At 39.0% G+C, this 20,856-nt stretch overlaps 3 protein-coding genes across 3 annotated transcripts; 1 reads left to right on the top strand and 2 right to left on the bottom strand.

Annotated features, from left to right (window-relative positions):
* Positions 1 to 1,442: 1,442 nt before the first annotated feature.
* On the bottom strand, positions 1,443 to 10,389 carry rnft2 (ring finger protein, transmembrane 2). Its single transcript, XM_027276840.1, has 10 exons — positions 10,272 to 10,389; positions 10,111 to 10,190; positions 8,947 to 9,464; positions 8,775 to 8,851; positions 6,982 to 7,082; positions 6,502 to 6,655; positions 3,919 to 4,068; positions 2,764 to 2,829; positions 2,523 to 2,624; positions 1,443 to 2,028 (listed from the first exon to the last, which is right to left on the bottom strand). Exons 2-10 carry the CDS (start codon positions 10,155 to 10,157, stop codon positions 1,894 to 1,896), a joined length of 1,350 nt encoding a protein of 449 aa, XP_027132641.1. The 5' UTR covers positions 10,158 to 10,190; positions 10,272 to 10,389; the 3' UTR covers positions 1,443 to 1,893.
* A 91-nt stretch (positions 10,390 to 10,480) lies between these two features.
* On the top strand, positions 10,481 to 14,007 carry spring1 (SREBF pathway regulator in golgi 1). The gene is made up of 5 exons (XM_010736849.3): positions 10,481 to 11,099; positions 12,193 to 12,349; positions 12,437 to 12,588; positions 12,897 to 13,010; positions 13,512 to 14,007. The coding sequence occupies exons 1-5, from the start codon at positions 11,004 to 11,006 to the stop codon at positions 13,593 to 13,595; spliced, it is 603 nt and encodes a 200-aa protein (XP_010735151.1). The 5' UTR covers positions 10,481 to 11,003; the 3' UTR covers positions 13,596 to 14,007.
* An 827-nt stretch (positions 14,008 to 14,834) lies between these two features.
* On the bottom strand, positions 14,835 to 18,313 carry LOC104923697 (uncharacterized). The gene is made up of 3 exons (XM_010736864.3): positions 16,775 to 18,313; positions 16,521 to 16,675; positions 14,835 to 15,607 (listed from the first exon to the last, which is right to left on the bottom strand). Exons 1-3 carry the CDS (start codon positions 16,788 to 16,790, stop codon positions 15,137 to 15,139), a joined length of 642 nt encoding a protein of 213 aa, XP_010735166.3. The 5' UTR covers positions 16,791 to 18,313; the 3' UTR covers positions 14,835 to 15,136.
* Positions 18,314 to 20,856: the final 2,543 nt, after the last annotated feature.

Raw genomic sequence — 20,856 nt, 5'->3', positions numbered from 1 at the left:
ATTAATTATATGAAAATTCTTAAACTACGTTTCTCATTTTATGGATGCTTTGTGTACATTTAATGTAATGCGTGTATTATATCGTACATAGATGGTGCCTTTAGGACCACGCATTGAGGAACGGGCTCACATCATTTGCACTAAAAGCAAGGATGGGATGCTGGGGAGTCAGAGGGATGCGGTCCAGGAGATGGTGTGACCGACAGAAGAGGAGGAGGAGGAGGAGGAAGCCGGGTTAAATGTGTGTTTAAGGGTCGGGACTTTGTGTCTGACTACACTGCATGACTACTCAGGCCCGATGCGTATGCACTACGAGTTTCATAACGAGCTGACACGCTGAACCCCAGCAGACCCGCAGTCAGTCAGTCGGTTGCACGTCCTGCCCCCTGCGTGACTCTCCGATTCAGTCATCTCAGCTCCAAAACGGTGATGTAATCCTCCCCTGGTAGACTGGAGGGAAAAGCTTACTAATAGGACTCCTTTCACCTCCTACGGTGTGACTACATATAAATGGGGGTTAAACTGATTAGACCTTTAAATGTATCTCTAAGGCTACAATCCTGAAAAATGCACTGAAATAAACCTGTTTGTGAGCTTCATAATGCACTGTACCTTTTTACATAAGCTATACTGTAAGTGTAAGAGGATGAATGTTTTTTTATATAGATGTTTTCTACAGTGTTTAGATGATGTTTACACATTCTACTGTGCTTTAGCATTATCTGTGGAGGGCAGTGTTAAGTGGCTTTTTTTTATCATAAATAAGATACAGGATGTTTGCATAGGAAGCTATGCTGTTAATGCTGTCTGTGGTTTCTGAAAATAAGCTTTCTGATATATCAAGTGTAACGTGAGCAGAATTATGAACTGTCTTTTATAAGGTGTGTGCTATTTATACTAATTGAATATTTCATATGGACTTTTAGTAGTTAAAATAAAAATCTTTCTGAAATAAGATTTTCAGCGGGTGTCATTGTAAATCAGACAAGAAATGACTAAATGAGCTAAAGTGCTTTAATTTTAAACTGAAAACATTTGCACTGCATTCTGTCTATTACGCAACCAAGAATGTATCATTCTAAAGAAAGTGATTCATGGTAAGAACATTTGCATGAAATAACTAGGAAATCTACAAAATCTTATGATTATGATGCAAATAACTACACTCTTTACTGTTTACATTCTGGGTAATTAATAGTCACATACCACCTTATGTTCATTACACAATATCTAAATATCCATACCACTTCGCTAACCAAGAACTCGTTCTACGTACAGATAGCACAAATGTCTGTACCGATTTTCTACTTACATTCTCATCATTCTCATTTAAAGTTAAATAAATAATTGTTGCAGAACTTAAAACTAAATACCAAATAAAAAATATGTTAAATGCCAATTGTATAATTTAAAAAAAGATGAATATAGATGAAGAATACAAATGGACAAATTTACCACAAATAGTGTGAATGCTGTGACTTTTTACATTAACAAACTAAATCAAGGTAACTTTAGCTATTATGTGTCCAAATATATAGTTGACAACAGTGACAAGTCTACATGTACATAAAAATGTTGCCATAACGGTGTGACAACAGTCTTATTAAGACTGGCAAAAGTCCAACTTCTTGTTTCTTTTAAGTTATATCCTGGTGAAAATGTGGTTTGTGCATGTGACCACCATGCAGCTTCATATGACGCTCAACCTTTCTGCACTGAAGATAATGTGGTTTACACACATTTACACAAATTCTCTACGTATTGTGTGTTACTGGAATCATGCTTACCCTGATTTAAGGAGTCACCACGGTAAGATAAGTAGAGAGAGATGACACACCATTGTCTAACACACAATCACATTTTTGTGGGTGCATATGATATGTTGTCATGGGGTTAGTAGATCTGGAAGTGAGCTGAGGTGGTGCCGTCCTTCCAGCATCGCAGGGTCTCGATGACAGTAGAGCGACACAGTGGACATGTCCTCTCCCGGTCGAACCACAAACACAGGCACTCCTCGCAGAACACATGCTGCAGGGGAACATAATGTACATGCTTGTTTCCTTTTTTGTGACAAGGGAGGTGAGTCTGTGAGTGCTGTTCAGTAGCTGATACTGACTTTTGACCTCGCCCACATATATTATCAAAACATAACAGTTATGTATGTAAAGGAAAACTGCAAATAAACTTAGTTCACTTTAACTTTAGTTTTACATTTATACCTAAAGAGCTTAACACCAGAAAACGCTTGTTTTAACAAACTTCCAGTGGACTAACTTCTCATCTTGCTGAGTATACTAGTGTGTCATGACATGTTAGTTTGGTTAAAGGTGGAGCACAGTACACTTCTAACCACACCCAACCACAACCACTAGTAATACTGTCTGAGGTCAGAGGTTTAGACTTCAGAATTAAAACCAGAGAGGGCAGCAACACACTGCTTTTCAGCATAGTTTCTCTTTAGATTTCTATTTGTTGCGTTCAATCAAATTAATTTAAACTAGCCAGTTTTACTGAGTCCTTACCTGACACAGAAGGGCTGTGGGTTCTCTGAAGTCAGCCTGACAAATAGCACAGACATCGCCCGCCTCGCTACACTGCTGACTGCCTGCCCTCACTCCATAACTCTGGATGAGACAAATAAAAAAAATGAAATTTATTAAACTTTTCGATATTTATTCTGAACTCTCAATGCATAACATGAAGTTGAACATATCTCTGAGCATGTGAACTGATATGTGAAAAAACATGATATGTGAATCTGACCTGGGAGCTGCAGAGCATGACCAAGGCCTTGCGTATGGCAGACACACGTCCACAGATGTCAAAGGACTGCAAAACAATAAAGACGCAGCATAATCAGTTTTTTTTTTTTTTTATGAGAATGACAATTAAAGCTAGCCTTCTTAATTAAGCTATTCTGACTTTATTTTGCTCTTAACTAAATGTTATTATCATTATTATTATTATTATTATTATTATTCACTATGTTCGCCATCTTAGTTTAATTTTTCTGAAGAAAACAAGCTTGCCAATAAAACACCTTCTATCTCACTCATGTTATTTAAAATAAAACAATCATTAAGTTTTGCCCTGTGCAGTTCTTACATATTATTTACTATTTCATGTCTGCGCAGATTGTTCCAGTTACAGCAAAGCTAAAACTAGAAAATTATGACTTCCTCCACTGACACCTTCTTGGTCTGAAAATTATGACTTGCCAAACCTTTGCTCTCAAGCCGCTTTCTCTAAACTTTATCCAACTGTAGCCATCCGTGTGACAAAACGGCATGAGATGAAATGAATCAACAACTGATGCCTATCATGCATATCAGCATACTCCAATATTATCACACTGCTAATGTGGTGAGATCCTGGAAAATACCTGCTGCCCCTTATCACACACGCACACCCAGGAAACTCAGATGAACAAGCTCAATAATATCGACTACATCCTGTGAATCACCGGTGTACTAAAAGTAGCATGGACTAAAAACGTCAACATACGCAACACATGACAGTCTTACTGTATACATAATTCATCACTGTTTCATGAGTTTCATTTGAAAAAAATCCACGTAGTATTGCTATTTCTGCTTCCCAATCAAAATCATGACAATCCCTAAACTGACTCATGGCTCCAAAATTCTATTTTCTAAGGTATTTTTTACTTTATTTAACTAACTGCTGAGTAACTGACACTGGTGTGATGTCTCACTTCCCTTTTTCTTCTTGCTGAAACCAGTTATGCTAGGTATTATCTTCACATGAATAATCCCTTAATGTTTCGTCTGGCGCCATCATCACAACACACTTCAGAGGCCTCCAGTAAACCTCTAAGAACAACAATCATGATATTGGTTATTGTAAGCAAAGTTGTAGGCTGCTACTGGGTTTAGACTTTATTTATATTGTGGTTACCTTGCAAAGGCTGTAGATAATGATGAGTGTGGCTCCCAGGAAGTAACTGTTGGAGGGGTCTTCTCCCATGATGTACTTATACCAAAGCTGGATGGGCACCAGGGCTCGAAACAGCTGGCTCAGCTCCTCGATTAGCAGGTACAACTTACCCTGGACAAACACATAATTAGAAAAACTACAATAGTAAAAGCTTCAATCAAACTTTCTGTTCACATGCAAGTGGCAGTGACTGTGAACATGCCCACTTCTGAAGACAAAAATGGGACTTTTGCAGCCTTAAACCAAGTTTTAACCAAATGAAAAAAATACAAAACTGAGACAATATGAATTCTTTTTTTTTTCTTTTATCCACTTAATAACTGTCCAAAAAACAGAAAGAGCCTGAGGGCACTCTCTATCTAGTCAAGAGCAGTGCAGTATTAAAAGCTTAAAACAGCATGCCTCCAGCCCAAACATGGCTGCTGTCCAGAGCTCTGCAGTTTCACAGCAGTACAGGCAATTTCCCCACACTGCAAGGGAAACTGGCAGCGGCTCTTTCCACCTGCTACCCAGTGCCCACATTAAACCCAGCCCTACGGGGGGCTCGCTTGCTGCCTTTGAAGGACCTCCCCTTCCCTAAATAATCACAGAGAAGAAATGAACTTCTGACAAAGTCCCCACTGCAACAAAGTGCGTTAAGTGAACTGGAGACGGCTGAAAACAGAGGTGACCAAAATGAAGGCAGACTTGATTCCCTGATGGCCCCTGTGGCATCCCAGCTTGCATAATGACTTCCTCTATATTAGCTGACAAAGATTGATGACTGTGGGTAAAGAGCCACAAGCAGCCAGGTTGGTAGGGGAGGAAGACCTCTGCCAGTGGCTAATTCATCTTCCTTATTGTCCCCTCAGCCTCGTATCCCACAGTGCCCATCACGCCCACGCAAAAACTGTCAAATCTAAAGTTTGGATAGAAGCCAAAGAGTTTGAGTAAGCTCCACTGCAGCCTTGCCTTGTTGAGTAGTTTCCTGCTTGGTTTCATTACATTGCCTGATCTCTTATCCACTACAACTGCACACAGATATACTTTACATTTTAATCTGCAAGACTGTTATTACATTGTTATTCATTTACTTTGGATGTAAGTGGATGGGGGATGTATCAGGGTTTTAAATTGTTATGGCTACAATTATATTCAGCTACATCACTCAGACAGTCGACTTAATAGTGACAAATCCTTTTCTATGGGCTTCTTTTTAAGGTGTCCTGTGAAGTGAAGACAATTTTTTCAAAGATTAGATTTAGTTTAGTAACAATCCGTTCTTTGACGATTTATCAATCCTGCACCAGATTCTTCTATTTCAAACAACCATTTCAACTGTGACTGTGCTACTCAACTTTTTCTGTTTTATTGTGTTGTAAAAAATAAAATAAAAAATAAATAAATAAATATTCAACTGTCCACAACACAGACGATATTATGACCAAATTTAGGAACCAATGCATGAGCCAGAAGACTCAGCAAGAGCTTCTTGCACAACAATGAAAATACTTACACACTATTACTAAGATTTATACACAAGCAGTAGTTAAGTCGTCATGGAACCTCTGTGTGTGTGTTCGGTGTGTGTGTGTGTCTGTGTGTGTGTGTGTGTGTGTGTGTGTGTGTGTGTGTGCCAGTCATCATTTGCGTAGACTTGCGCTGACTGTGGTGATTATGTATGATCATTAGTGTACCCATGGTTGGATGCAGTAATGAAGTAGACAGGCTGATCATGTGACTTCATGGAGTTCATAATAGACGGTACAGTTTGGCCTCTATGAACTAGTAAAAGTGACGATACAATCTGGGATTCCCGAAAACTCAACATGCACCTCATCAAGAAAGTCAAACGGTGTGTGTGTATGTGTGTGTGTGTGTGTATGTTTGTGTGTGTAAGTGGAGGGTACAGGTAATGGTCCAGCTCCAGGGAGGGATGACCTCACCCGTGCAAACCCCCTCGAGGAAAAATGAGCTCAGTTGCTGGCTGCCGTGGTTCTGATAGGCCTGTAGGTCTGTTTATCAGTGGAAAATTTAATCCTAATACTTCGTAACCCCCTCTGCTCCCCTTCCTTTTCCTCCTCCTCCTCACCATCCAACACACAAACACACACCAAGAATATGAGCTGCACCTGTATGGAAATCATAGTCCATCTAATTCCATGTGTGTGCAAGTGTTTGCAGTCATATTCTGTTGCCTCGGGCCAGACTAACCACACACACAGACCCACATGTACAAGCTCACCTAAGGAGTACCATTTAAAACCTTATGAATACAAAACAGTTTCACACTGTGACCCTTTAGCACTTTCTTCACACAGTGGAGTATTTCATCACAGTTCAGCAAATTTTCTTCTTTTAAATTATCAAGTTTCACAACTTTGACAGCGAACTTCCTGAAACTGGATAAGCATTAATATCACAGTTTACCAGCGTGCCATATGAGATTTCCCTGCTCACGTTCATTAATGTGTTTGAAGTCCATTTGTGGAGATCATAGCGTCAACATTTATTAATAAAAGTCACATTTTCTGGAGATGTAGGGAGAGGAATAGATTTTCTTACCCTGGATTTGAAGGCCAGGAGAATTTTGGGTAAAAAGAGGACAAAGCATTTCAGGCTGATGGTGAAGTACTTAAGGACAAAGTCAGTGATGCCCACAGCCCAGATCAGATCGAAGAAGTCAAAGCTGTTGAGGTTGGGCTTGGCAAATATGAGGCTATAGAGAAAAAAAGAAAACCAGATGAGATGCTATACATAGGCCTGGTGTTTTCACTGGGGATGGTGGAATGACAAGCGGCAGGGACGCAAACATAACATAATCTCTGGAAACAAAATAATGAAAAAACTAACACAAAATACTCACAGGACAAGACCAGACAAGAACAGGAACACTCCCTAAAGGAAATGGAAGTAAAAAAATAAAAAATGGCTTACACAACACAAAACGAATGGGAGAACCTAAATACATGAAGTAAATCCAAAACATAAGATGGCAGGCAACAAAACACACAGCGAGTATAAAAACACCTATTTGTACACTACCTGTTGTGCAACTCCTCGTGACTAAACGTGTAGTAGATGTACACTATATTTCCTGCAAGGAACATGATGATCCACAGAGCAACAAATACAGACCGTTCCTCCTGGTAACACAAAAGAAGAGCAACAAATACAGACCGTTCCTCCTGGTAACACAAAAGAGAAGCAGTTTGACATATTACATATTACAATCTATTTCTTTAAATATAAAATAGTAATTTAATAACAATGAATATCTTCACTAACACAGGGAATAACCTGCACTACACTAGATGCTTTTGAAAATAGACTTGTAAGTTAAGTTCCTGAGATCTGGGCTGTCGTGATAGACTGCTATTCATGATAACCTTTATATTTTTAAGTTGAAATTTTCACATCCTATCATATCATAGTACACATGATGATAATATCTTGCAACTAACCACGTGTCTCTTAAATCATTACCATTTCTTTCCGTTCTCACTCTCTCTGCCTCCCCACACTGAAAGTATGGTTGTAAGGAAGTAGAGAGGTCAAAATTAAGTGAAAGTCAAACAGTATTTGGCCTACATAAGTAGTTGATATGTAGCTAATATTTTCCAAAGTTCTTTCGGATGAGACATAGTCCCAACCATCTGTGTTTCATTGCAGAATTTATTTGTTGTTTTTGTTTCTTTCTTTTTGGATGTTTTTTTTTTTTTTTTGCAGAAGAACTATTTGCGGTCCAGGTAGCCACATTTTCCTACAGACAATGTGGCTGACGTCTTTACCCAGAAAACCACAGCTTCTTCGAAGTCTCATACGTTCAAAGTAGGCGAGGAGTTAAAGTTTCGACTTAGAAATGAGTCAAGTTATTGGAATGGAAATGACTGATGCTTATTAGTTTGCAGCTGTCGGCTTAATGGCGTAAAGGTAAAGAGTTCATTATGAAACTGTGGTGGTACGTATTAGAGAGTGGTGGTAAAATCCCAGGTTCTCTTTTTTTTTAATGGACATTACATTACATTGCATTTAGCAGACGCTTTTATCCAAAGCGACTTACAGAGGAGGACCTAAGCTGAGAAAGGTGTAAAGGAGCACAGAGTAGTTGTTAGTTTTGTTAGGCAGGGAAGCATTCTCGAAACAAAGGTTTTTAGAAGTTTTTTAAAGGTCGAAAGGGATGTTGCTGTTCTAGTAGCCGTTGGTAGGTCATTCCACCATTTGGGGACGACCACAGAGAAGAGTTTAGAGTGACCTCGCTTTGCGAGAGGCGAGGGTACAACTAGACGGTTTGTATGAGCCCTGGTCGGGACGTGAGCCTTTAGTAAGACGCTGAGATAGGCAGGGGCAGATCCTGAGATGGTTTTGTAGGCTAGCGTCAGAGCTTTGTGTTTAATTCTGGCGGCTACAGGCAGCCAGTGCAGGTCGCTGAAGAGTGGGGTGACGTAATCTTTTAGGTTGATTGAAAACCAGTCGCGCTGCGGCATTCTGGACCATTTGCAAAGGTTTGATCGCAAGCAGGTAGGCCAGCCAAGAGCGAGTTGCAGTAATCGAGGCGGGAGCTGACTGTAGCCTGTATCAGGATCTTCAGTAAGAACAAATGGTCTTTGGGTTGAGAGCAGAAAAGCTGGAAAATACTGATAATACATTGGGAGAGACTAACACCTTGTAAGTTCAGGAATTTTCATGAGATTTTGTTCATAAAGAAAACGTGTGACAAGCTTATCCGTTGTTCTAATACTTAGTGTGCATCAGTAAGCTGACATTGGAAAGTATCAGATTTTGGCATGTTTAAAAATGTGTACTAGCACAGCAGTTAATATAGTTTAGTGTTTTACCCGTAATGACACCTGATGCCTAAACGTGGAATTGGCATAGGCGAATGTGCTGGCCATTCCCACACACACTGCAATACCTGTAGGAGAGAGGTGCAACATCATCACTACACCAGATCGTATGCTGTACTATTAGACACACTTAGGAGCATTATTACACAATAAGTTGGTGTACCTAACTTATGCTGAAAGCAGACTTTAGCCAGCAGAATGAGGATAAAGGGGAAACCCCTCTGCAGCCATGTGACTACTGCCTTCAACTCAGACAGGGCTGGGGCCGGGGTGGATGGGTCTTCCTGGGCCTCCTCCCTGGAGCTGTGCCTCTCTGAGGTGGCTGCTGTGGTGGCCTGCTGAAGCAGAGAGGAGGTCCTGTGCTGCAAGGGATGGTGATGAAGGTGGTGGTGGTGGTGATGATGGTGGTGCTGGGGCGGCCGTGGGAGAAAGGATCCACCTTCCGAGCGGTGGGGGCCCCCTTCTTCTCTGGACGATGCAGTCATCTGGATAAAAACTTCAGGGGGAGAGCCCAGGACTAAGCCGGCCGCCTGGAATTGGGCAGAGGAGACAGAACCGGAGGGGACACCCACTAGGCCAGAGAAGATCTGCTGGGGTGACGCGGGCGAGTCGGGCTTCAGGCAGTCAAACACACCACCCTCATCCAGGCTGCTCTCTGATCCAAGAGTTTGGCTTCGGCTCCTGAGAAAAAAGGTTTTGACTTTCCTCTTTATGTTTGCAGCTTTGGCATTGTTTTGTAACCAGATCAGCTGAGTGTTTAAGTTATAAACATTACATAACATTGCCACAACATCTAAAACAGTGGTTCTTAACCTGGGTTCGATCGAACCCTAGGGGTTCGGTGAGTCGGTCTCAGGGGTTCGGTGGAGCCTCCGCCCTGGAATTTTTTATACCATTTGTTACAACATATCTTTTCGAGGATGCTGGACATAAAAACTAAGAAAAGGAACAGACTTTGCTGTGAAAATGACATGAGACTGGCACCTGCCAAGGTGAAGCCATGCATATCTGAACTCTCAAAGGCAACAGCAGAAGTCACAAAATGACATGAGACTGGCACTTGCCAAGGAGAAGCCATGCATATCTGAACTGGTCTCTCAAAGGCAACAGCAGAAGTCACACTGAGGTAAGTTGTTGTGAGTTCATGCACTGTGTTGGTTTTGTCATTTTGTGCACCAGTAAAAGTCTAAAACATTATTACATATGTATTATCATACAGAAGAGCGATTTCTTTGACATAAACAGCCTCACGCTGTATGCATGTGAACAAGGCTGCACATGTGCATGTGGATGAAGGAGACACACAAACAAAGGGCCTGACACACACCTTTCAGGGGGCATGCCATCCGTGTTGCTGCTGTGTCTCCTCTGCATGGCATACCGCTACCATCACCACATGGTCCAACCCTGCAAATGCCAAATAAAAAATATATATATATATACAGCTAATAATATCTTGTGATCTGCATAACAAACAGACGACTTTACCTGAATCAGTACAGTAGTGAAACGCCCCTCAGCTCTTGTCATATTTATTATCAGCTTAGCTAGGTTGATGTTGCTGCTGCAAAGAAAGAAAGACAGAAAAAAAAAAAGAGACGCTCCTCCAGCCGGTTTTGCGTCACCGAGGGTGGCCCATCAGCCAATCAGCGTCCTCCTTACCACCACACCACATCCGTGTTGGAGATTTGTTTTGCTTCTCCTCGGCTGGATGTCACATTTAGCTCGAAATAAACAACCACGAGTCGCTTTTGCTTGTTCGTCAGACGCAATGCCGGACACCACGGACGCGTTTTCTTCCAAGGAGACCAAACCGCGTCACTAAAAGAGAGGGGGGCTGCATGAAACAGTGTGTCACCGCTGTTTGTGTTTTTTTTTTTTAAATCATCTGTCTATCTGAGCTAGGTGCTAACAGCTAGCAGGCTAACAAAGCAGTCTTTTATGATGAAATGCTGCTAGCTGGCGTGTCCAGCAGTCAGCTGTTCATATTTAAAAAACAAACCCTGCAGCATGGGTTAGCTGAAAAAGGAGGTCGTTACATGTTGGTACTTGTATCACAATTTGCTGATAAAAGCTAGCTACCTTTTAGGTTGTTTTTACCGTAATTACGCAGGTACATATCAGTGAGAAGTTACAGCAGTGTGTGGGGATTGATAGCCGTGGTGGTTTTGATGTTTTGGACTGTCAAAGTCGCCGGCGTTTCTCCAAGAAAGCCATGCTATGATGGTGTTACGCAGGTTACTGAGAAAGCGCTGGGTGCTGGGAGTAGTCTTCGGACTGTCTCTCATCTACTTTCTCACCAGCACACTCAAACAGGTACAGAAACTCACACTGAAAAAAAAAAAAAGTCAAATGGTGTTTGTGTGATCTTTCGAAATACATGAGAAACCTTTTTATGGATGACACAATCAGATGGGACGCTTTGTTTTTGGCTCATACAAGAAATCACCCTGACATAATCATCTCCCTCAGTGTAGATTACTTATGTTTGCATGTGATTGATCCTGGGGTTTTTTTAGGGCCGCACCTTGGGCTCTGGGATGGACTGATGCAATGATTTCACATGTTTCCAGACATTTTAGAGTCAGAATAAGCGTATAAACAATATGAATGGATAATAATAAATTTTTTAAAAAAGCTTTCTGCTATTTGCTTCTCATCGGCGAGCTACCATTGGGATCAGTTTGGGTTTGAATGTGTTTAAGACACAGCACATGGACAGGAGAGCGCAAGCTGCCATGTGACAGAATAGTTATAATGTCTCACCCGAGCCCAAAGTGACATATTTTAGTTTACTTCATTCAGTTTACTTTCGCAGATGACTAAAAAAACAAAACAGTAGAAAAGTTGTGATTATTATTGGTTAATCTAGAGCTGCAACTCTAGATTTATTACAACTAATTAATCAGCTGCTATTAATTTAATCATTCCTAACTATTTCTTAACTATCTTACTTAACTATTTTGATATTTCATTAATAACTTTTGAGTCATAATTTGAAGAAAACAATGTCCAAGTTCCTCAAATGTGAATATTTTATGGTTTGTGACAGTAAGCTGAGCGTCATTGGGTTGTGGACAATACCAGACATTTGTGGATGTCACTTTGGACTTTCAGAAACGGTGAAAAAAAAAAAGTGATAAAATGATTTACAGATTGATCGATAGTGAAAATTTTTGTGAGATGGCTCAGCTCTATCTTGTTAAAATTGGAAATTTGCATCTTTCAGACTGTAGAAAAATCCTGCGCACAGATTTTTCATAAAAGTTTTCTCTCTATCTCAATCTATCAGTTTCCAGCCTTACTGTATTTGCTCACATAGAAATCTCCATATTGTCTGAACCTGGTCTGAACTGTTATGTTGTTCTCTGCTGGCATTTCGTAACCTCCACCGGTGTGATCTTTGCAGGAAGAGCGAACCATACGGGACCGCACGCTCTTAGAGGTTAGAGATCCAGATCATCGCATCCCCTGGAAAGTCCGTTTCAACCTGGGAAACAGCAGCCGACAGATCACTCAGTGCAGAAACTCCATTCAGGGCAAGACACTGCTCACAGACGAACTTGGTGAGTACAGTGATGATAAGGCGTCACATCAGTGAGACTGTTGCCTTTTAATCAATGCGTATGCCTATCTGTGTTAATGTTTTACAGGCTATGTCTGCGAGAGAAAAGACTTGCTGGTAAACGGCTGCTGTAACGTCAACGCTCCCAGCAGCAGACAGTACATTTGTAAAAGCTGCCTGGCCAACGGCTGCTGTAGCATCTATGAGTATTGCGTGTCGTGTTGCCTCCAACCTGATAAGGTAATCTGTCATATCAAGGATGTTTAGGGACTTGGGTTATTACTGTTATCAAAAAATTCTGTACACGCTTCGTCTGCTGCATGCATATATTTGAATGGATGATCTTGAAATGCAAGCATTTAGATACTGTTATGTCTTACAGTTAGTTAGTTAGTTAGTTAGTTAGTTAGTTAGTTAGTTAGTTAGTTAGAGTATTGATTATGAATTTTAATTTATAACTGAACTGGTTGCAAAGATTAAAATCTGCACTTGAACATCTTACTCATGCACTTCTGCACTCATTCTCATATCTGTGTGCTCATTTTCAGCAACCTCTCCTCGAACGCTTCCTGAATCGTGCAGCTGAAGGTTTCCAGAATCTCTTCACTGCTGTGGAAGATCATTTCGAGCTGTGCCTGGCCAAGTGTAGGACTTCATCGCAAGTATGCAATGAGATATGTAAAGATTGAAATAATCCACTCCTGACAGACAACAATCCTATCACTCTAAATTCACACTGAAAGTCACGTATCCGCAATTACTACAGACTGTCTCACAGATACTCACCCACACTTCCCGTCTGTTAACGTTTAAGTTAATATTTGATGCGGTCAAGACTAGATATAAAGAAGCACATAACTTTTTTTTTTATGTATCACTGTGACGCATTGCCGTTGTTTGATCACAAACTGTCAAACAGCGAATGCTTGCTGCTCTCTTTCTGAATAATCTTTCAGTTTTGTATCACACACAGATAAGAATATGTGTTCTGCAGTGAATGTTATTTGATGTTCCTAGTTTACTTTTCAAAAACGTACCACCCATGAACCATCAAATGAACTATTCACACCCATTTTATTTGTAAATGTGTTGAATTTATTCATTCAGAAGCCAAAATTACTTGAATTTTTTTGAGCTTGTTTATTTTGTTTCCTGTGATGCAGAGTGTTCAACATGAAAACACCTACCGAAACCCTCAAGCAAAGTACTGCTATGGAGAGAGTCCCCCAGAGCTCCTTCCTGTATGAACTTTCATCTCGGGACAATCTAAGCGCCCCTGTTTTGACACCTAAGGGTGCTTGGAGAAGACACTCACTCAACGAAGTGATCTCTTGGATAGTTTTGCGGCAAAGAGATGGAGACCTCCAAGACCAACCTCAAAATGGACAAATGCTGTATTTGATTTGATTATTTACACTTCATAAGTGCATAGAACGCTTCATTCATTCATCCATGATGATCATCAGGTCTACATAGCAGGCAGCTCATCCGCCAGAATCCACTTCAGACCAGTTCATGTCATAAACTAGGCTTCATTTTAAAAGAAGGTAACAGCTCCTGTTTTTTTGAATATTTTAGAAACAGCAAAGAATGTGTCGTTACTTCTGTGTATAGTGCATGCATATGGAACTGCTATTTAATAAAAGTGACTGTGAAATACGGTGGGTTATAATTGTTTTGCTTTTTTATGGATGGTAACATTCAGAATTTCTTTAACAGTGGCTTTGATATTGTTGTGAGCTGTTGTTATAGAGTGTTGTCTAAAGAAAATTAGATATTTTAAAGCTTGTTAAAAACAACTTGTGGTTTGAAAGTAGTCGAGAAGTGAACTTGAAATCACCAGGCAATTATTTCTCTGGCCAAAATGAATATTATATTAGAAAAAAACAGTGCAGAAAATAAAGTTACAGTTCAAACCTTTTTTTTTTAATTTATTTTATAAAAAATATTTCAAGAATTATCACAACAGTCTATGTAGGAAAGTTTATTTGTATTTTTATTTGTTACATTTTTTGTATTGAAATTTTGCTGATTTTCAGCAAGTCATGCACACTCATTTGAAGCTCATTAAGACTCACAAAGCATTGGAACTTCCCGTGAATATTAATTGATCACTTAATTTGAGGAAGACGAGGCTCACATTAATCTTTGTTACAGTGTTGTTGTTCTCTTGCATTGCTTTGACGGGAGTTTGACAGACTTATCTGCCTTACCATGCACTGTCCATCTGTCCACAAATTTCACCGTGGAACACGGTGATTGGAGTCCAAACTGGTGGCTCTCCGAAGGTGATTCTTATCAGCTTCTCTTTCTACCTCAGGCAATGTGGCTCACTCACAAGGGATAGATGGCCAGAGCAAAACAATTAATCATTGTGAAGGCTGAGAAAACAAACTGTTATAATTAAGAAATGTATTAGAGCCCCTTTTCATTTGCCTCTCTGGCAAGTTGATTAATTAGGTTACTGTCACAAGGGAACAATGTCATTTAGTGAAAGGTATCAAGTTTATTTGAACAAAGCCATTTTTGATGCAGCTTTTAGACAAACAGGTCAACATTGTAAAAAAAAAAATTAGCAATTTTATAATTTTTTCTGACCATCTGTTAAAATTAATTCAGTGCAAAATTCAGCAATTAATACCTACAGAGTATAAAAAGCGAGACACTTTGTTCCTGTGTGTCAACATGCTGTATACATTACAAATATGAAAAAAACATTAAAAAAAGCTGCCATAAACTGTAACCATGTCTCCATCACAATCTGAGATCTACTTGTATTACAGAAACATTACAATAGGTGTCCACTCCCCTCGAAGTACCTCTGATGTGTTGCATCAGTACGTATACGTATCTTATTTTTCTGCTTGACCTTTGACATTTGGACCCCAAGTTTGAGCTTCAACCAGCCCAAATAGTCCCTGGCTGCCTGCAACAGAGTGTGACTCCACTGCTTCCTATCAAACGCATGCTTGGGCATTATGGGTGGGGATGGCTCTGGGGAGCATTCCCCTCCACGGCTTTCCTTCATACATGCTGCAAGCATTTTCACCCTGGCAATACTGTTCTTAAGCTTCTCGTGGAGTGAAATATCTTCTGTATTCAAGTGATTCTTCTGGTCCTCAAGGATTTTCTCCAGGCCTTCGGCCATGAAGTGGAGACTGCACTGAACCTTTGACCCATCGACAGAAGAGTTTTGTTGGACCTGGAGCTCAGGGAAGCCTGAGGACCAATTGCCAAGGTCGTTCCCATTGGCTGCATCCTGGAATAGAAAACCAACTGTGAATTTAAAAAGGTTTATCACATTAAAATAACAAGCCTGTGATCTCAGCGTCTTACAATTATGCAACTAATCTTTTAAACTTGTCTCTGCAGTGTCACTCAAGATGTGTCAGCATGGAGCTGATGCAAGAAATTAGTATGTGATATGCAAAAATTTTTCCGATGTATACTGATGTGTATCAGTATGACCGAGCCAAAAGGGCGTTTTGGACATTTACATGAGCACTGACTAAAGATACATTTTCTTACCACAGAAGAGTCATCCTTACATGCTAAAGTGAACGTCTTACAAGGGAAATATACAGTATGAAGCTGTTTTTCAATCTTTCACACACCCCAAAATTAGCAAACTATATTATATATAATCTTGGAAAGTGACTATGTACATATACTATTGTATGAAGAACAATATTGTGATTTTTTTAAACAATTGTACCGGTATTTATCTCTTTATCTTTACAGCTATAGTTAGTAGCTACTTTGAGATTAAAATGTTCTACAAAGCAAGAGATGCTTTTCTCTAGATTAACATTGTTAGATAGTTTAATAGATAGATAATTTACAAGTACACCATTAAAATGCTGCTTTTACTTTTACTACTTGTATTTCTGTACTGTACATTTTAAATGCACATGTCTTGTTTCTTTTTTAAATGTTGATATTGTTAGCTTTACCTAAGCCAAATATCTAAACATCTGTTCCACCAATCCCTGCATGGCTGCACTGTGATAGAGAGAAAGAAGACTTTCTCTGTGGTTATCATTCTGCTGCTCCTGAAACCAAAAATGTCCAGACTTGAGGCAGAAATTCTAGCCTGATGGAGACAGAGTCTCTCTTCACATACCCTCAGACATACTGTAGAGACACATAGTATTGTTATTATTGTTACTTACAAAACTTGTCAAGCTGGCCTCAATTAGATTTTTGGTCAGGACTGTCAGCTCTCTCAGCCTACACGAAACAGCATCGACATGTTTCTTTGGTACAGGTCCTGCATCCGAGCTATGCATCAGAATTACAATCCAAGTACACACCACTTTCAGAAAACCTGCAAGTGCACAGTCCATCACATGAATCTGAAAGTTTGGAAGAATCTCTGACACATTAATGAATGAATGATGGAAGCGTGTTATATGGCATACTTTACCTGCGCTGTATTTCATCTTGACTCTCCTCAGGTTTTCAAATATGACAAGGACTGATTCCTATAGTTATACAATCAGTCACATAAGTCCATTTATACGTTTGCACCGCTCTCAAAGGAGGCGTGTGAAAACGTTGAAGATAAAGAACCTCTAATCTCTAATCTCTAACGTAGCTGCATCCTTTGATGAAAAAAGTAAGGTGGTAAACCAATGAAGATTGGGCTCCTTTGACAGGTCACCCTGCTCTTTGTCACTTCCACTTAAAAAAATGCTTCAAACTACTGAAATGAAGATTTATACTGAAGATACTGTTTGTATTTAACACAACCGCCAAGAAGGTTTGCTCATTTCCTGTAAGAAACATTCTGCAAATAATTAACCGATAGAAAAATCAGTCAACTCAGTCAACAGGTTATTTTAATGCTGCCTTTATTTACTTATCTCTACAGACACAGCGGGTTTGTATCTTGTAGAAGCATTTTTTTTCTGGATCCAACACAAGAAAAACAATTTTTACATCATTATAGCATTTCAGATTAAACACTGACGAACAGCATTTTATAATGTACGTCGGTTGTTCATCATCACATTCTTTTGTAATGACATATATGCGTTGTGATAATTCCTTATTTGATTCCTCTTGTGCAATATTTCCTGTGCGTAGATGTGACACTAACCACAACTCGACAGCATCCTTTCACGTCAACCTGGTACAGTCCATTTTAACTCTGCAACTACAATTTCTAACTCTGATAAGAAGTGGCACTTCCTCTTTAGCACTCTGTAGCAAATAATAAATAAAATAAAAACAAAATAATGCAGAACGTTATAGAATCTGTATTGCTTCATTAGATTTAGCCTAGTACCAAAAGTTAGTCATAAGACATATTTACTGCAGTCACAAAATACAGAAAATACAACAGTGGCTGTGGTTATGGTTATAGTGGCTTTATATAGATATAGGTGAACACAGCAGATAATAAGTTCATTTCAGTCTCAAAAATCACAAATCCATTATTAACTTTTCAGCGGTGACATGATAAATCAAACAACTTCATGGTCAAATTACTGAAAAGAAACGACTACTGAGAGACCAACAGGAAGGGAGTTGCTTGTGCCAAAAAAAGGAATGGACATTAGACCTGTGTCCAAATCATGTCCAAAACATTTGGTTCCAAGATGAAGACAGTAGGAAAGAGGAGGACAAGGAGGAGGAGAAAGAGGAAGCAGCAGTGGGGAAAGAATGGAGGAGGAAGTGATGGTGGAGGCAATAGATGTTGTCATTGTCATTATCATAAATAATAATAATAAATAAAAACTTAAACTTCACTTTTACTGTACATGTTTTTTCTTTTATGTTTTCCTGCCGTGTACATTGTGAACCCTGCTTTTAAATATGTTCTACATAGAATAAAAATAATAATATCACATAATCACATTAGGAAATAAAATAAATATATATATATAACTATAAAACATGTATAAACATATATATATACACATTCAATAAATATATTATTGGATTTAAGCTACATCTCAGTTGCTCTCTTTACATTTTTTCAAATTTAAAACAAATAATATCTTGTAAATGACAACTGATATAAAATAATATAATATAAATTATATAGAAGGATGCCCAACTGGTTTGAATGGACAGACATGGGCAGTTGTGGCAGTTGGAATGTTGCACACTATGCTGATTTTCCACCCAAAGATTGAATCCATATATGCAACACAAATCTAGTAGGATTTGGTGGTGACAATTTTACTGGGGCTAGGGTAAAAAAGTCTTAAGCGTAATAGAATATAGAGAGGACGAGGTACCATGTGACATCATTAGGGTTATTCTGATTAATGTTTGACGCACACTTTCTCTGACACCAGTACCTGAAGCACTTGTGTGAGCCAGTCCTTCATTCTGACTATGACCCCCCATCCATATTCCTTTTTTGTATAGTCATCTGTGTGGGGCAGTTGTAGTGGGGCTGGCGTTGGTCCTGGATTAGTGATGTTAAGAATGTTCTCTATTAGCACTGAACGTTGTTTAAGTCTTAGCTTGATCCTTGAAATTTCATCTTTTATCTTCTCTTTTGTTAAATTGTTTTCCAGAAGTTGGTCCTGATATTCCACTACCTTTAAAATGTGCAAATAAAAGAGCCCACTCTTGTTGTAGACGTCATGCAGCTTCTCAGAGATAGTGTTACCAGATATTGTGGATTTAGGGACATCGTCTCGAACTGGACCAGTAAAATTTCCATTGGCTTCATTCTGTAGCAAAAAAATGAATTGAATTAAATTTAAATTGTGAAGTTAAGTTGGTCATTTTTATTCTAACAGAAGAGATTAGGCATATTCAATATCAATTTATTTCATTGTAAGTAGAGTCCCCCATTCCTGTTTTGGACTCAAATAGCTTTCAAATGTAATCCAGCATTACTGTTTTTTTGTTTTGTTTTGTTTTTTTAAATCTTATTTCATTGATATCTGCTTCACTGTGAACTGTTCACTCTTCTAATAACCATATTAGAGTTGTTTTTATCTACTGCTATTGAAAGCCAAACATTTCTTCCTGCAACTAGTTCATATTAAGAGCAGAAAAATGCCAGGTAGTTTTAGGAAACACAAAATATTTGTCACCGTAGCTGTGCTGATCATCAAAAATGTGTCTACAAAATGGGTTATATTAGTTTGAAACATTTCCTTGAGTAATGAAACAAGGAGGTGCGGTCACAGCTGTTAGATACAGGTGTGGATGACAGGCCTCATGCTTATCACACTCCAGTGAGGTAACCAACACCATGTCCTGTGTCCTGCTGTTGTTTGGGGAACTACTGCACAGTGTACAGATTGCATTTGCTATGTATATCTAACTTTATTAAAACATTGTGAGTTGTTTGGCTTCTCTGTAAACGGATACTTTTGCTGCTGAAAAAAATAGCTCCTCAAAGAGTATTGCAGTATTAAACTGCATTTGCTGTTACCTCTGTGAATGTGGGTCTAACTTAATCAATCAGAAATCTAAATATAACAATTTTAAAGTTTAGCGCAGCTTTAAACTGACTTTCCCTCTATGTGATTGTTTCTGATTCAGCAAGGAACTCCCCCCCCACCCAAAAAAAAAAAATCCCACAAGGTGACTGATGCATTGTTAACAAACTATGCAACAAGTAGGGAATATAACACACAGAAAAAATGACAACATGACAAAATCACTGTGTGGTACTTACATATGTGTCCAGTAGAAGTGTTGTTTCGTGTATTAAAACCCTTGTAAGATCTTTAGTCCTGTCTAGGTCACAACTGGTATGAATTGGGGCAGGAGACACTGGCTGGACTTCCAGCAACATCAAGATCAGTACTAGAAAAGATCATATGGACAGAGGTGATTCAAATTGTAATGTCAATATATGGTAAAAAGGATTCTGATTCAAATGAAATGCGAAAGCAAAAAGCACCAATCTTTTTTTTTTCACTCACTCATATTTAACAAACTTGTGCCAGTATTGATTTATTAAACAATGCCTCTAATAGCTCTCTAATAGTATTCCATGTTTGCTCAGTCTTTCTGTAATTTCTTTCTTTTTTGTTTCTTTTTTAAAACCTTTGGTAACTTCTAGTATTAAAAGTATGCAGGAAGAATCACAAGAAACCATCAAATAGGGAGGATCAGTGTCCCCTCGTACCCAAAAATATAACCAAGCACATTTACATCACTACAATAAATAATAATAAATAATTGTGTGTCTGTACACAAGCCTGCTTGTCCCATAATATATCACAAAAATTAAAATCTGTCATTATATAAGGTAGTACATATTGGATTATACTGCACTATTAGATACATTAAATAACAATGGCATTGCAGCATTTTTTGAAAGTACTATTAAATATTATAAAGATATTTACCACAGTAGCTTTGTCCACTGAGTCTATAATCCATAGTGGCAGTAGTTATTAATTTACTTAATACTTAGCAGCTCTTGCTAAACTAATAAAGGTGTAACTACTTTTGACTGGTTGACTGGTTTTACGGATATATATATACAGTATCTGACTACACCCACCCCCCATTTCCACTGACATA

The sequence above is a fragment of the Larimichthys crocea genome, chromosome III, assembly GCF_000972845.2.
Source record: "Larimichthys crocea isolate SSNF chromosome III, L_crocea_2.0, whole genome shotgun sequence".
Classification (NCBI taxonomy): Eukaryota; Metazoa; Chordata; class Actinopteri; family Sciaenidae; genus Larimichthys; species Larimichthys crocea.
The sequence above is the reverse complement of the archived record's forward strand: the minus strand, read 5'-3'. Positions and strand labels throughout refer to the sequence as shown.